Raw genomic sequence first — 15,884 nt, 5'->3', positions numbered from 1 at the left:
CAGAAAAAAAAACATGTCATGCCATGAACCTCTGTGACACGCTGTATCAACAGCCTTCAGTGTCTCAAAACAATAATAATAAAAAATAAACACAAATAAAACATACATGAGGTACAGCCATGGTGGGGATGGATTTATTCACCAAAGGGACTCATTTTAGCCCATCCAATCTTGTCAAACCTCATCAGATCTTTGGTACAAAACAAAAACTTTCCACCTACTCTTTTTACTCCCCTTCTTCTGTCCTGCTGTTCTACTTTGTAAATCCATCAAAAATTACTTCTTAGCCCTCTGACCTTTTCTGCTTTCCACAAAAACGCCCATTCTTTTCTCCGGCATCACATCTCACTCTTTTTAGTTACTTTTAAGCAATAATCTACATCCTCATAACCTTCTTTGTCCATTTTTCTTAAATCACGTTTACTTTTAATGTACTTTTAATTATTGCATCCTATAGATCACCTAATTTTTTAGAGTTTAAACGACCATCATAATGATATGTGATTATCCATTTATCTAAATATTTTAATTTTAATATTTTAATTTGATCCTGTGCTTCCATAAATTTCCAATCTTTACATTATTATTCATTTTAGTGTATTTAAATCACCCTTTTCCCATTTCTTTAATTTAAATTTGGTCCAGCATATAAATACCTAGGGTATTCTAAATACTGGATTATTCTGCTCAGTAGGGTGACAGAAAAATCTCCTTTTGTGGTAATTCTCACTTCAACTCTTTCGAGTGGAGAATTCTTGCCTTTGCATCCACAAAAGTTAGTCACTTACAATCCTACTGCTTTGGTATGAGACAAAACCTAGTGGTTTAAATCCTCCATTCATTTCTCACATGCACACATTTTAAACGCGGATTTTTCTTAGTATTTTTTGTTGTTTAAAATACTTAAACGCGGACTCTGCCGTTCTGGAAACACGGAATTTTAGTATTACTTCTTAAAACTTATACTTTAAGCAGAACTCCAGCGCACTGCTGTTACCTGTTAGTGCCTAGGTTTACAGAGTTTGTTTCTTATTTCACGCAATGACCCCCAGTCATTCGTCACACTTTTTTAAATCCAGATTCAACTCACCACTTTGTCCTCTCCTCTCTCTCAGAGTTCCGTCAGCCGTCAGATCCCAGCGGGCGGGCCGAAATCCAGTCCCTCAAAGGGTCTGTGTGTCTTCCTGATGAAGACAGCCGTGCACACGGTCTTTCCTGGAATCTACCGACCCGCTGGAATCATCAGGCGTAGTTGGAATCCGGCTCGAAATGACCAAATTATTGTCAGGTTTAAACAACCTACAATACTTATAACAACACAAAAAGAAAAGAGAGACAAAGTATTAGTTATTTTACTCGCTGCGAGGAGAAACGGTCAAGATGTGCTCAGTTACAGATCTTGCACCGCTCTGAAAAACATCTCTCCGAATCCTCTTTTTATTTAGGGTGGTCCCTAGTTACAATGAACATTAATCTCTAAAGGATGGGAAAACAACAGCTGCATCGTAAACAAGTCATAAACAGCTTTATCCATTAACAACACATTTCCAACAGTCCTCTTTCAGCTTCCAGGGTCACTTGTGCCTTTTGTTCAGTGCAATCAGCCTTCATCTTTATGACCTCCTCAACTGGACTGCTTCCTTCTCTGCAAGCTCAGCTCCATTTATTATCCTGCAGACAAACTCATCACATCCTTTCTCACACATATATCATGAAAAGTTATATAATCAAATAGTCAAGTTAATAAATAGGAGAAACTATAAGACAAATCTTTATTCAATTATTCCAACAATACCCACACCTGCTACAGATATTTGTTAACATAATCCTAAAGCTAAAGAAAAATGGTTGGAACATTTTGATAATGGAAAACGGAAGAGTGAGAAAAATGTTTGCTAATTGCAATCAAAATTGTCATCGCAATACTCAAAAACAGCATCTCATTTTCGTGTTTCTCCAATATCATGCGGCCCTAGTGAAGTTTACTCATTCACTGTGCTGTGACGCTCAAAAATGCAAATATCTGTCATGACTAAATAAATATATACACATGTTATAAAAATCTATTTATATAGCCTGTCCTGTCAGTTTGGTACATGCATGTACCAAACAAATACAGCAATGTTTTATATCCGAACACATGCAGAATGTATATGTGCAGAACTAAGTGCACAATGCAGCATTCTCTAGCTTGTTTGAAATGTGACACCAAAATAAAACACAGAGAACCCCCCAGTAGCACTAAACTGCTATTTGGGAACAGTGGAGAAAAGATAGGTGACCCATGCTTTACGTCAGCATACGCATCTTTGAATTGCAAAAATATGTAAATCGCTCTGCACTGAACTTAATTACTCACCTTAAACAACGTCAGGCTGCATGTAAACATCAATGGTTCTACAGGAAAAACTGCTAATGTCCAAATGGCTATCTGTAGCATTCAGTCAGGTCAAACTCCATGCATTGTATAATCAGAGGAATCTCACTGAAAAGGGATTTTTCCAACAGTTGAACATGCTACATTCAGGTACAGGTGGGAAACTAGGTTGTTGAAGTATCAAAACGACTCCAAAGTAATTTAAACACGTTTTGTTGCAAATATGGACATAGTCTTATTCAAAAATTTCTAAACATTAACATTTTCAAGTTGTTATACTGTTGTGTAATTTCTCTATCCAGGCATTGGCTAAGTCTGCTTGCACTACTTTACTCATTAAAATAAATCCAACCAAATCTTTTTTAGGTCTTAGATAGCATAATAGCATACATAATAACATCAAATTAATTTCAGAAATTGAAAAAGATGCTTTGTTTACTGATGACCAAAGTAAAAAAAAAAAAAAAAAAGTCAAGCTACTCTGATGCCACATTTAAAAATGAGGTCATGCCAAGATAATAAAATTGGATTGGGGGTGCGCGGCTTATGGCGTAGTGGTAGAGCACGTGACCCATATACAGAATTGCTACATTTTCTAACATTAGGAACTTCACACGGCTGACATGACTGCGGAGATTTTAGTCATTTAAAGTTTACTTTGGGAGAAAAACAAGTTGTTTTTAAATCCTGAGCAAGTTTCGAATCATCAAATATGCTCTTGTTTATGCTGATTGTTTTATTGTTTACCTGTCGCCACCTGTGTGATTTTATGGTTCTAAACTTTGCAATCTTTTTGCACTACAATCGCTGCTAGAAGCCCACAATTTAGGTGGTTCGGTAGGCAGTAGACTTAATAACATATTTCAATTACTATATTCTATTTGTTGTTAAATGACCCTAAGTTGACTGCTGCATCAAGCAGTGAAGTAAATAATTGGGTGCATGCATGTACTCACATACATAAGTTCCCTTTCTATCCACATGCTCTCACATCTGTAGAAAATTTGAATGTTTTTTGCACTCTTGAATTATTGACGTTTCAGCTTTTTTGGCTTACGTAAAGTTCTCCTCTTTGATTCCAGTGAAATTTCAGAAGCCCATTCCCACATGCATGTAAAATGTCAATGGACCGTCACAAATATGCATTTGCAAACATTTTTAAGCTGATCCATGAGTTAAGATATTTGGCTGCAGATGCTATCACGCATAAAAGGAGAAAAAGTGTCCAACAAAGTGTGTCCAAGATGATGAAAGGCCCTTTCAGGAAGTCTTCAGATCTGCCCTGAAAGCCAAAACATATAAAAATACATGCTGTGATTATTTGAAAGTAAAGGTGAATGGTCCATGAAAGAGAGAAAAGAGAGAATGATATTCACTCAACTGGTTGGATGCTGGCTAAGCTTTATTATATTTCTTTTTTGTTTTTTCTCTCTTTCTATTTCCCAGCTGAGCTGTAGAATAATCTTTTATTTTTTGGTAGAATCTTCAGTTTTTGCATTGACATGAGTGCCTCTATTTCTGGTTGACTTTACAGTCGGGAAAAAGTTAGGACACTACATTATATATGGAGTGTGTTCTTTACTAAGAAATATTGACATATTGATGTCTAATCCAGTTTTTATCAATCTCTGGTAAAGAAAGCGATTTAATTGCATTTAACCAGAAATTCATCTTGTTCTACCCATTAAACAAAAGAAATAAACAAAAATGTGTTTTTGCCCTGAGAAAACCCTACCCCAGCAGCTCGTTTACCCTTTGCAATTGCTTAAACTAGACAATACGAGTTTTCATCTACCAGTCCTCCCACAGTCCAAAAACATGACTGTTAGGTTAATTGGTCTCTCTAATTCCCTCTTAGCCATGCAAAGACGAATGGCGGTAAACAATGGATGGATGGCTGTATATTGTCTAATTATCTTTTTTTTTTTCAAATGTCTATTTATTATATGTATACTTGCACTTAAGATAGGTTCTAATACCCCATGTTGGCTGAACTCTGTTGTTACTATATCTATTTATTTCAGAACCATTAAGAAGATCACCCAAACTGCACTGACACTCTCCCCTTTTCATCAGAATGGGTTTTCATAATCAAGGCAATCAATCAGTGCTGGTAATTAAGCTCCGTTCTGTATGTCAAAGGAATCCTTACACCCCTTTTTTTCACTGTGCTTCAACAAGAACGCCTGTAGTCAAACGGCAAAGCAGCACATAATGACTAGGATGTGCTAACTCTGTGGCACCTCACATAATAAGCTGCTGAGGCACCATATCCGATTCAGAGGATGGCTTTAATGAAGTAGCTACTAATCAAATGCAGCTTGTGCCCTGAAGATTTGGAAACACCACAGGCAAAACATAACAAGAAATACTCGAATGAGCAAAGCAATTTAGAGCACAACATAGACCAGGCTACACAGCAGCCTCTTTCAGTTCAGGTGAAAGCTGCTGAATTGTCTCCTTTTGCTTTGATTGCTGTAAAGTACTGTGACTCTTGCTCTTAAGTTGCCTTATATAACTCTTAAAGAGTATGAACAAAAACTCTCCTGATGTCTTCTACACACTGTTTGCAGCATCAGATTGGTGGCCCGATGTGCTTCAAGGTGTGGTGCCAACCATTCTTTTTCAATCTCTAACTATTTAGAAGTTTAAACACTTCTAATTAAATTATCCATCACAGACTTCCAGTAAGATTTCTGTCTCGGCAAACCTACACCCAGCGAGTTCAGTGTTTGTTAAAGTCCCCAAATAGTTCCAAACATAAAAAAAGTGCTTTCCTTTTAAATGTTAACCTGTGGTTAACAGGCATCAAGCCCGTAAGTTAAAAAAACAGTAAAACAATGCGATAATCAAAAGATAGAGGGTTTTTAAATTACACATATAACTGTATAAGATATGGTTGACTAAGGTACGTAACACATTTTATTTTATATAAGCGAGTACTTTGTAGAATCAGTTTTGATTCGAAAAATCAATTTTTTCTCTTTGTTTAGAGTTTCCGACCAGAGCACCTCGTATCCTTGTATTTTTTTTTCTATCCTTGTATTTTTGTGCGGTTTAAAGGACATTAAGGAAAACTTGCTTTTTATTTGTGTGCAGCAGTGCAATAGGTGTTTTAGATTATTTTAGTTGTACTGCTGTCAGGAATCTTTGGGTCATTTTTGATAAATGTTTTAAACTTGATAAACAGGTTTGTGCAGTAGTCCAGTCTAGCTTCTATCATCTGAAGTTAATTACTAAAATCAAACTGTATCTACCTCATAGTGCTCTTGAAAGGTTGATTCACTATTTTGTTACTTCTAGACTTGACTACTGCAACTCACTATCTACTGAGATAGAAATCTGTCTTCTGCGTCACCTGGAGCTTGACCAAAACGCTGACAGTAGAGTAACGCTGACCACATTACTCCCATATTGTCTTCCCTGCACTGGCTGCCCATATGTATTAGGATTGTTTTTAAGATTTTATTTTTGGTTTTTAAAAGTTTAAAAGGTCAGGCAACTCCTTACACAAGTATGTTCCCAGTAGAACTCTGAGGTCAGCTAACCTGCTGCTTGTTGATGCTCATAGCACTTGTTCTCATGACAGAGACAGAGCATTCTCTGCTGTGGCTCCGAAACTGTGGAATGATCTCCCGGTCACTGTAAGGATGCCCAATATGATGATTTTAAATCTCTTTTAAAGACTCATCTTTTTAACTTGGCTTTTAATTCCAGTTGAGCTGGAGCATCAGGCTAGTTGCATTAATAGTTTTTATTTTATTATCTTTTGTTGTTTTAATTTACCTTATTCTATTAGTTTTACTGCAGATGTTGGATTTTATTGCATATTTCATGTTTTTTATTTCTTTTACAGCACTTTGGTCACTTTGGGTGTGTAAAGTACTATAAATAAAGCTTGATGAATTGATTTCTACAGTTCCCTGAAAAACAAAAGTATATCAGAAACAAATTTAATAAAAACAAATGTAATACTAATAGAATCTCTCTATTGGACATTTCTGCATTTAATGTGATGTACAGTTATGCTCCATAATCTAAGGATTGTTGTTAACAATTAATAGACATTTTTAATAATATTAAGCTTAATAAAGCACAGCTTAGCTGATTAATTACAATTAAATATTTAAAATAAATCCTAACCTTGCTTCCTGTGCTGGACATGATTAACAGTCTGGTAATTTAGCTGCTTCTGGCAGGGGTATGGGTGTCGGGCATGTTCTTGGACCTGGATGCTGTGGGTCTTCTTTTTGCAGGGGTGCACTTTCTGGTGGGGGCATATTTGCACGGTGTGGGGTTTGTGCATGGCTTTTGCTTTGGGTGCTCTTTGCTGCGTTCTGTCCTCCGCTGTATGGCGTGCTGTGGTGTTGGGGCATTGGTCCTGTACGTGGCGGCTCTGGCCTCCAAGTGTGGGTGCTGCAGGGTGGGCGTCGCAGGGCTCGGCGGTTGCATCGGGCTTCTTGGCCTTATACTGAGGTGGGGTTTGCTTCTCTGCTGGGTGGTTCCTGGAGGGTGGTGTGTGGGTGGCGCTAGCCGAATGGTTGGGCGGGCTCTGCTGGCTGTTGTGTCTGGGGGAGGATCGAGGTGGCGGGCTAGAGGGTGGCATGGGGTGGCTGCAGCGTATGGGGTGGGGGGGTTGTGTCCTCTTCTTGAGTGTGGGGTCACTGGCATTTGGATTGGCTCAGTGGCGGTGGTAGAGCTGAGCTAGATAATGTTTCTTCCTGGGCTATCTTTGTAGTAGCAGTGATGTGGTGTGTCAGTGTGGTTGCGGGGGTCATGGTGGGGGACACCAACCCTAAATGCTTGCTGCTGGCCGGTGACCTCTTGCCGGGTGAGTTTGTCCCATCTTGGTGTGGGGTCGGGTGTTACATTGTGGGGGCGGTGCTCGATGGTGTCTGCCCTGTTACGCCTATGGGCGGGGGCTGGGGTAGCGTTGCTTTGACCATCTTCCCTGTCCCTGCTGAAGAAAAGCAGGCCCAAACCATGATGCTGCCACCACCATATTTGACAGTGGGGATGGTGTGTTCAGGGTGATAAGCTGTGTTGCTTTTACGCCAAACATATTGTTTTGCATTGTGGCCAAACAGTTGGATTTTGGTTTCATCTGACCAGAGCACCTTCTTCCACATGTTTGGTGTGTCTCCCAGGTGGCTTGTGAGAAACTTTAAACGAGACTTTTTATGGATATCTTTGAGAAATGGCTTTCTTCTTGCCACTCTTCCATAAAGCCCAGATTTGTGCAGTGTACGACTGATTGTTGTCCTATGGACAGACTCTCCCACCTCAGCTGTAGATCTCTGCAGTTCATCCAGAGTGATCATGGGCCTCTTGGCTGCATCTCTGATCAGTCTTCTCCTTGTTCGAGTTGAAAGTTTAGAGGGACGGCCGGGTCTTGGTAGATTTGCAGTGGTCTGATACTCCTTCCATTTCAATATGATTGCTTGCACAGTGCTCCTTGGGATGTTTAAAGCTTGGGAAATATTTTGTATCCAAATCCGGCTTTAAACGTCTCCGCAACAGTATCTCGGACCTGCCTGATGTGTGCCTTGGTCTTTGTGATGTTCTCTGTGCTTTGAACAGAACCCTGAGACTATTATTTACAAATTTCTATATTTTTTTTAAAGATATTTTTTCAGCACTAGTGGCCTTTATTTTAAATATTTTGACAGTAGGCAGACAGGAAAGAGGGGGAGACATTTGGCAAACGTCACCGGGTCCGGGACTCGAACCCAGGAAGCCGCTTCGAGGACTGTAGCCTCCGTATATGGTCGCGGTCTTAACCCCTACGCCATCAGCGCCACGCCTTATTCACTAAATTTCATTCCACTTCACGATTGTGTCATGATTGTGACTATCACAGAGCAGGTACATTTATACGGAGACTTGATTACACACAGGTGGATTCTATTTATCAACATCAGTCATTTGGGACAACATTGGATCATTCAGAGATCCTCACTGAACTTCTGGAGTCAGTTTGCTGCACTGAAAGTAAAGGGGCCGAATAATATTGCACGCCCCACTTTTCAGTTTTTTATTTGTTAAAAAAGATTGACACATCCAATAAATTAAATTCCACTTCACAATTGTGTCCCACTTGTTCTTGATTCTTCACACAAAATTATAATTTTATATCTTTATATTTGAAGCCTGAAATGTGGCAAGAGGTTGACCAGTTCAAGGGGGCCGAGTACTTTCGCAAGGCACTGTATATTGAGCCACATTTACCACTAAATACATCTTGCATACATAAGTAAGAAATTATTAAATCAAATTACCTTGTTTATTAGTGATTATAAAATGCATAATTAGTGCATAATATTTAGTCGCCTAAAGCAGCTGTGTTCTTGCAGGAATGGGATTCTCTGATAAGGAAGCATATCTGATCACTTTGTAATGTGGTCTTTTCTCTGTTTTTTTCTACAGCCTCTGTCAGCAGCATGGGACAGCATCTAGGAAAGAGGGAGTTGAACACAGACAGCAAGGTAAGAACCCTCTTTGTAGGTGTTGAGACCTTCTGCATCCAGTGTTATTTATGTTAAGAAATAAAAATTCTTTCCTGAGTTCTCAAGTTGTTGTGTAAGCATGATCTCGATAATAATGTGAGAGTGAGAACATGTTTATGAAGGCTTACTTGAACCCTTATCAGTGTGAGTGCTGGCTTTTATCTGCAGGACTTTGAACCATGCAACCAGCATGCAGCCATCCTGTCAGTCTCCTTTGCTGCAGCTGATTGATTACTGTGACCAGGCTTTCAGTGGGACTGTTCACCATTTCAGACCATGTGACAGGAGTCCACATTGGAAAAGGCAGCAGTGTTTAATTAGGTGCTGTTTCTCTGCAGGGCCAATGCACAGAAAGTTTGTTGTGCTTACCAGGGATGTGAGTACTTTCTGAGCAACCCATGTGTTCCTCAGTATAACATCCCCAGGCCTCAACACACAAAACCAGGTTTTGTCATAATCACACTGCTACAGGCAACACTTTACACTCCTCTCACAAATGTATTAAGAGGCAGTAATCCAAGGTAATACGTTGACTCATTGTTAATTTTTTGAGTTATTCGTGTGTGGAGTAGAGAGGGAATGACGTGAAACCACATCATGAATTTTAACAGCTTGCGGTTTTACATTTCCAGATTGTGGCACAGAAGAAAAGACTGACCAGGTTTTAGTACAGCACCTCAAAAAAGTATTCATCCCCCTTGAGCTAATTGTCATTACAGTCATAAACTTGTATTTTGTTTCGTTTTACTGCATATCTATCTATCTATCTATCTATCTATCTATCTATCTATCTATCTATCTATCTATCTATCTATCTATCTATCTATCTATCTATCTATCTATCTATCTATCTGTCTGTCTGTCTGTCTGTCTGTCTGTCTGTCTGTCTGTCTGTCTGTCTGTCTGTCTGTCTGTCTGTCTGTCTGTCTGTCTGTCTGTCTGTCTGTCTGTCTGTCTGTCTGTCTGTCTGTCTGTCTAATATCTAATGTACAGTACCTTGCGAAAGTATTCGGCCCCCTTGAACTGGTCAACCTTTTGCCACATTTCAGGCTTCAAAAATAAACATATAACATTCTAATTTTTTGTGAAGAATCAACAAGTGGGACACAATCGTGAAGTGGAATGAAATTTATTGGATGTGTCAAACGTTTTTAACAAATAAACTGAAAAGTGGGGTGTGCAATATTATTCGGCCCCTTTACTTTCAGTGCAGCAAACTCTCTCCAGAAGTTCATTGAGGATCTCTGCATGATCCAATGTTGTCCCAAATGACTGATAATGATAAATAGAATCCAACAAGACAATGATCCAAAACATAAAGCCAAATCTACAATGGAATGGTTCACAAATAAATGTATCCAGGTGTTGTAATGGCCAAGTCAAAGTCCAGACCTGAATCCAATCGAGAATCTGTGGAAAGAGCTGAAAGACTGCTCTTCACGAACGCTCTCCATCCAACCTCACTGAGCTCCAGCTGTTTTGCAAAGAAGAATGGCCAAGAACTTCAGTCTCTCGATGTGCAAATCTGATAGAGACATACCCCAAGTGACTTGCAGCTGTAATTGCAGCAAATGGTGGCACTAAAGATTTTAACGAGATCGTCACTGAACTTCTGGAGTGAGTTTGCTGCACTGAAAGTAAAGGGGCCGAATAATATTGCACGCCCCACTTTTCAGTTTTTTATTTGTTAAAAAAGATTGACACATCCAATAAATTTCATTCCACTTCACGATTGTGTCCCACTTGTTGTTGATTCTTCACAAAAAATTATAATTTTATATCTTTATGTTTGAAGCCTGAAATGTGGCAAGAGGTTGACCAGTTCAAGGGGGCAGGGTACTTTCGCAAGGCACTGTATGTATACTTGTATATATGTATGTGTGTGGGTACAAGAAGGGCAGGTTGTGGTTGTCCAAACGTGCTTACATGGTTTCCCAGTAGGGTATCTGACTACTCATCATTTATTGTTCGTCAGACAGGCAACCTGGGGGAAGAAACACTGTGGAGGATGCTTTTTGCAAACAGCACTCTGTAGTACCACCATGAAGGTTAAAGTCTAAACAGTTTGCTTGTAGGATGTGTGGGATATGCAAAGATGTTAGCTGCCCCTTTCCTGACCCTTGGCCTGTAGAAGTCCTGGATTGAGGGAAGGTCAGGGAGGGACCCTGATGGCTCTCTCTGCAAACCTAATTGTTTGTTGCAGTTTGACCAATCCACACAGTGATGGATGTCTAGTGAACAGATTGAATAATGGAGGTGTAGAAGATGACCAGCTTCTCCAGTGGAAGGTTGCACATCTTGCTGCAGGAAGTATAGTCTCTGCTGGGCCTTCTTCCGAACGGTCTCTCTGTTTGAAGAAAGGGTGGTTTCTAAGAACCAGAAGTGATCCACATTAGACACAGTGTTGTTGAGGATTGTAACAGGTATTGAGCGGGTTCTGACCGTACCAGTGGACCAGTCAACCCACCCCCTGTGTGCATGCAATCTTTCCACTTTACAAATATGCATTGCTTTCTGTTAGTCTGTACCATAACATCAAAAAAATATGCAGAGGTTTACGTTGTGAAACTTCACGGGCTGTGAATATTTAGCATTTCTCTGTGTTTGAAATCCTCCCGTCTTACGATCAGAGATGATGAATTTATTGTGTGCAGCATCTGGATGAGATATCTTACCTTTGCCATAACACCACCATCTTGATTGTTTATTTTATATATAAATAAGGATTATCTATCATCTAAGAATTACATTTCAATCCTCTTAGTCCCCATAAGTGGTCAGATAACCATTAGCCGAATAAATCAGAAGATAGAGCTTGCTGTCAGTTTCACTTTCACTTTTAAGAATGTAGCATGCTGAAGTGAGGAAAACCTAATCATTGCAGACAGGAGAGCATAGCTTGCAATTAGGTTATGTTATTGCATCATTGCTGTGATAGTTGAGTCGTGTAGCATTAGCAGTAGTCCACACATGCAGTATACATAGCGTGTGCGAGAGCTGCTCCGCTCATATGACAGAATTATTCTATATGTATATACAACTCGTGGCTGTCTGGCTTGGTGATGAAATTGTGTATGACTCAATCTCAAATGTTTTTTATGGAGAAATTAAAGCATTATATCCTAATGACTTTGTATTTCTGTGAGAACAAAGGGCAGATATGCAATAGTGTGTTATAATAAGAAACATCAACCACATCCATGTTTCAGGCTTAACAATAATCAGTTATAAACTTTGGAAATAGATGAAACCTGAGAGATAAAGTTGAGACTCCTAAATTTATTTTCAATAGTTAAAATTGTTTTTGAAATCCTGAAACAACACAAGCACTTCTAATTCAGGAGTGTGTTAAATGACCTTTCTGAAATATGTATGAACAGAACAGCTCAGTTTTAAAATGTGTGTGTGTAATTGGTGTATTCAGACTTAATTTTTCGTACACTAAGCAAAGATTATTTTAAGCACAATTTGTGTTCTGTGATACTTTTTATGGTTTTGCAAAAATCCAAGAAATAGTTGAGTGTCAAGTCTTTGTTTGACACCTAATCCAAACCCAGTCTAACAATTGCAAGTTCAGTCCAAAACCCTGATCTAAGTGGGGCGAGAGGACGAAAGGTTGAAAAATTGCCCTTTTTTTCAGATTTTTAAAAGAGCTGAAAATTAATGTGCTTCTGTGCGTTCGGTCAGTTGTTAAAAACAAAAACCAACATCAACTACAAAAAGGATAGCTGTGGTATGGTACATTTATATTTTTTATTTTTAAAGAATAAAGTCTGGAAATCCAAACCTTTTTCCATACAGAATCTTTTTTTTGCTATATATGCAGACTTCGAAATGATTAAATCCAATTCCAAACCTTGCAAGCAGCAAAGTTATCATCTTCAAAATAGCCCTTATAATTGGCATATATGCTTAGAGGTTGTACTTGACTGAAATTATCTGTTAGTGCTGCTATTATGTAGAACATGTAAATTTTTTCTAGCCTTGTTGAAGTTCCCTTTGTTACAGCTTTTCAAAATTGCATTGGACATACCGTAATTAGTTTATATTATTATGCCTGCAGCTCCAATTTGGGTTAAGCAGGTTGGATGACCTAACCCTTACACTGTTAGCCAGTAAGAGCTGCAAGACGAGGAGAGAAAAAATACATTCTCTGTAAAGAATGTTCCTTCTGCAGTCACTCTTCAAATTGTGGGTAAGCCGCAGAGACCTGCGGACAGGCTTGGTGGTTTGGTTTACAGCTCTCTGTCTGGCTGGCGCATTGATCATGTAGGGAAGAGGGGAGCCCGAGCAAGCAGGGAGCCTGATGGTTCAGCTCACATATGATTTGTTTCCTTCGCTTGCCAAACACACTCCAGAGGGAGAGGAGCATATCCAAGAGAAGTGGATTAATTTGTCAAGTGTGGAGCTGGTAGGATCAGCATTAGATCAGCATGCTCCACTATAGGAGCATTTTGTTACTCTAACTTCTTTCTGTTATTCTATTGCTTTAGTTGTATTTATCCTAGTTGTTCACTCTTTAATTTAGCCTAATAGTCATTTTAAAGGTCTTCCCAAAGAGCCAGTTGTCATAGTGACACAGAAACAGGAACAAAGCGTGACAGAGTAAGTCAGGTTGTGTTTAGATGTTTAGATGAGTCATGGTCCCTGTCCCTGTTTGCCATTGCTTTAGAAAGCTTGATCCTTACCTCAAACCTCATGTGTTGCACCATCTGTCCGAAATGTTAAAGGCACCAATATTTGGCAGCCATGAATCCTACAGCATCCTACAGCAACAGAACTCTCACATAAACGTATTAATTCCAGCAATCAAAACCAAAACTTTATCTTTATAAAATAACAGTTAACAGGAAAAATTGAAGCCATTTCTCATGTAGAAGACCAACGGGACTAAATAATTGTTTGTGACTGTGCATAAAAGACACCGACACAAACACTTACTTGAAGGAGATGGGATTTTATGTGTTTCTTTTAATAATAGCAATATAACAATTGATCGCTTTAATCAATTTAAAACAATCAATATAAACAGCACAAATTAAATTATAAAAAACACTTTAACAAATATGGATAGATTTATCAATTTACATGGTGTGCAGCTTTTGTTGCTGCAGTTCATCTTCCTGGGCTTGTGGAGGAACTTTTCCAGAGCATCTGTGTATGGAAACTGTGCGATCGGAATGCAGGCTGCAACATGGCTTCCCTCTAGCCTACCTCGGATGTTTATGATCTGCAAATACACTAAATGTTAGGCTTTCAAAGTGATGCCTAATAGCTACAAATAATGGTAGCTTAAAACAGCAAATGCCATTGTAAAAAGTATTAATTATCCTGTTGATGGTATAAACGTCCCTCTGGGGTGGCACTGCTAATTGGAAATATGACGACAATGGAAGCTAGCAGGTTGAGAGTCGGATATAGTGAACCAAACACCTCATATTTTGAGGCCAGGTTAGAAAGGATGGCTAGTTGTGTCTTGTTCTGAAAAGATAAGAAATGATATCATTAACATAGTAAAGTCTTCATATAGTCGAGTGAAAATGTCACATTTTTAGGTTACCTTGAGTGGACCAGAAACCCATTCGTTCCTTAAGAGGTCCGTTCTTCAAGGGCATTGGCAAAACCCACAAGAGGACCAAACTTCTCCATCAGCATCTTCAGGCTTGTCTGTGCAGTGTTGTCAGGGAGTAAGTATCCCAAATGCAGCCACAATTCCAGCTTCACTAAAACAGTTTTCAAGTTGGGCAAAGAGGCAGTTTAAAAATGGGTCTATTACCTTATCAAGTGCATGAAAAATATTAGTAAATGACAATAAATAACACTTTACAACAGCTACCCTTAGTTATATCCATAAAGTTAACCAAACCCACCACACTACAACTGTGCTGGAAATGATTCCCAGTACTGCTGTCTGTCTCTAGTATCGCCCCCTCTTCTTCCTCTCTCCTGTTTAGCTGTAATGGAGGATGACCCCGATCCAGAAGGGTCATTCACAAACAGTGAGCTTGCTCAGGTCTGGGCCAGCTTGAAGATCCCCTGACTCTTGTATGCCCTTGATTAAATCCAGGGTGACAGGGACCTGATAAAATAACATTGACCTATGTGAAAAAAATAATTGTGATATCTTGTGTTTGTGCAAAATAAAAATTATAAGATGAATATAAGATGATATAAGATGAAACATAGCAGCTGAGCTGAGTTAATTAAGTTACCTGCTCATTGACTCCAAGGAACCTGCTTGCAGGTGAAGGGCAGCGATGAAGCTATATGTTGACAAGAATGTATAGAGACCCTTGGCAGTAGGACATTTGTGGGTCTCTGTTTCTACTGCCAAGGTAACTATTACTATTCTAATGGCGGGAGTGTGTGTTCCCCTGTGCACGTGTCACACATGTCTGCGCATCGGGATGGCCATGAGTGATACAAGGTGCCCAAAATTGTAGAGGCAGACATGATATAGTATTGTGAAAATAACATGAATAACAATAGGACAATGTATAGGCCTGTTTATATAGGAAATGTAGCCTTAAATTAGTTGTGTTTTGATCTATGTTAATTAGATCATTTATGTGATATAATAATTAACTTCAGAATTGCGGAGGGGGTTGTTGAAGGGGCTTTGCATCCCTCCAATATCCCAAGATTTGCTAATAAAAAATGTTATATTACTTCTTGTTTGGATACATAGAAAATCCAGTGTACCATTGTACTTCAATGCTCCATAGAAGTGCACCTGTGGAGAAAGCTTCTCTCCTTCCTTCCCCACAGTAGCAGCTGCCTGTCTGCTGTTGCACTCCTGTAGAATTTGGTGCTGTTTAATTTGGGGCTAGAGGCAGTTGGATTTGGACTTAAGCCTATTTTTTCTTTACCTTTCTTTACCTTTCTCTCTCCATCGTCTTTAGAGATGAATGAGAAACCTCAAAGTTTCCAAATACCCGATTATATGGAGTTCTGTTTGAGTTATTTTATTGCTTTTTAAAGTTGCAGAACATATAATTCAA

General features: G+C 39.1%; 1 protein-coding gene across 1 annotated transcript in view; it reads left to right on the top strand.

Annotated features, from left to right (window-relative positions):
* The window catches only part of LOC124865154 (myelin basic protein-like), a 97,231-nt gene that overhangs the window by 35,763 nt on the left and 45,584 nt on the right, over window positions 1-15,884 (top strand). Inside the window, exon 2 of the mRNA XM_047360123.1 lies at window positions 8,804-8,862. Within this exon, the coding sequence (XP_047216079.1) occupies window positions 8,818-8,862 (45 nt within the window). The 5' untranslated portion in view covers window positions 8,804-8,817. The remainder of the gene's footprint in view (window positions 1-8,803; window positions 8,863-15,884) is intronic.

This window comes from Girardinichthys multiradiatus, chromosome 3 (assembly GCF_021462225.1).
Source record: "Girardinichthys multiradiatus isolate DD_20200921_A chromosome 3, DD_fGirMul_XY1, whole genome shotgun sequence".
In the NCBI taxonomy this organism is placed as follows: Eukaryota; Metazoa; Chordata; class Actinopteri; order Cyprinodontiformes; family Goodeidae; genus Girardinichthys; species Girardinichthys multiradiatus.
The sequence above is the reverse complement of the archived record's forward strand: the minus strand, read 5'-3'. Positions and strand labels throughout refer to the sequence as shown.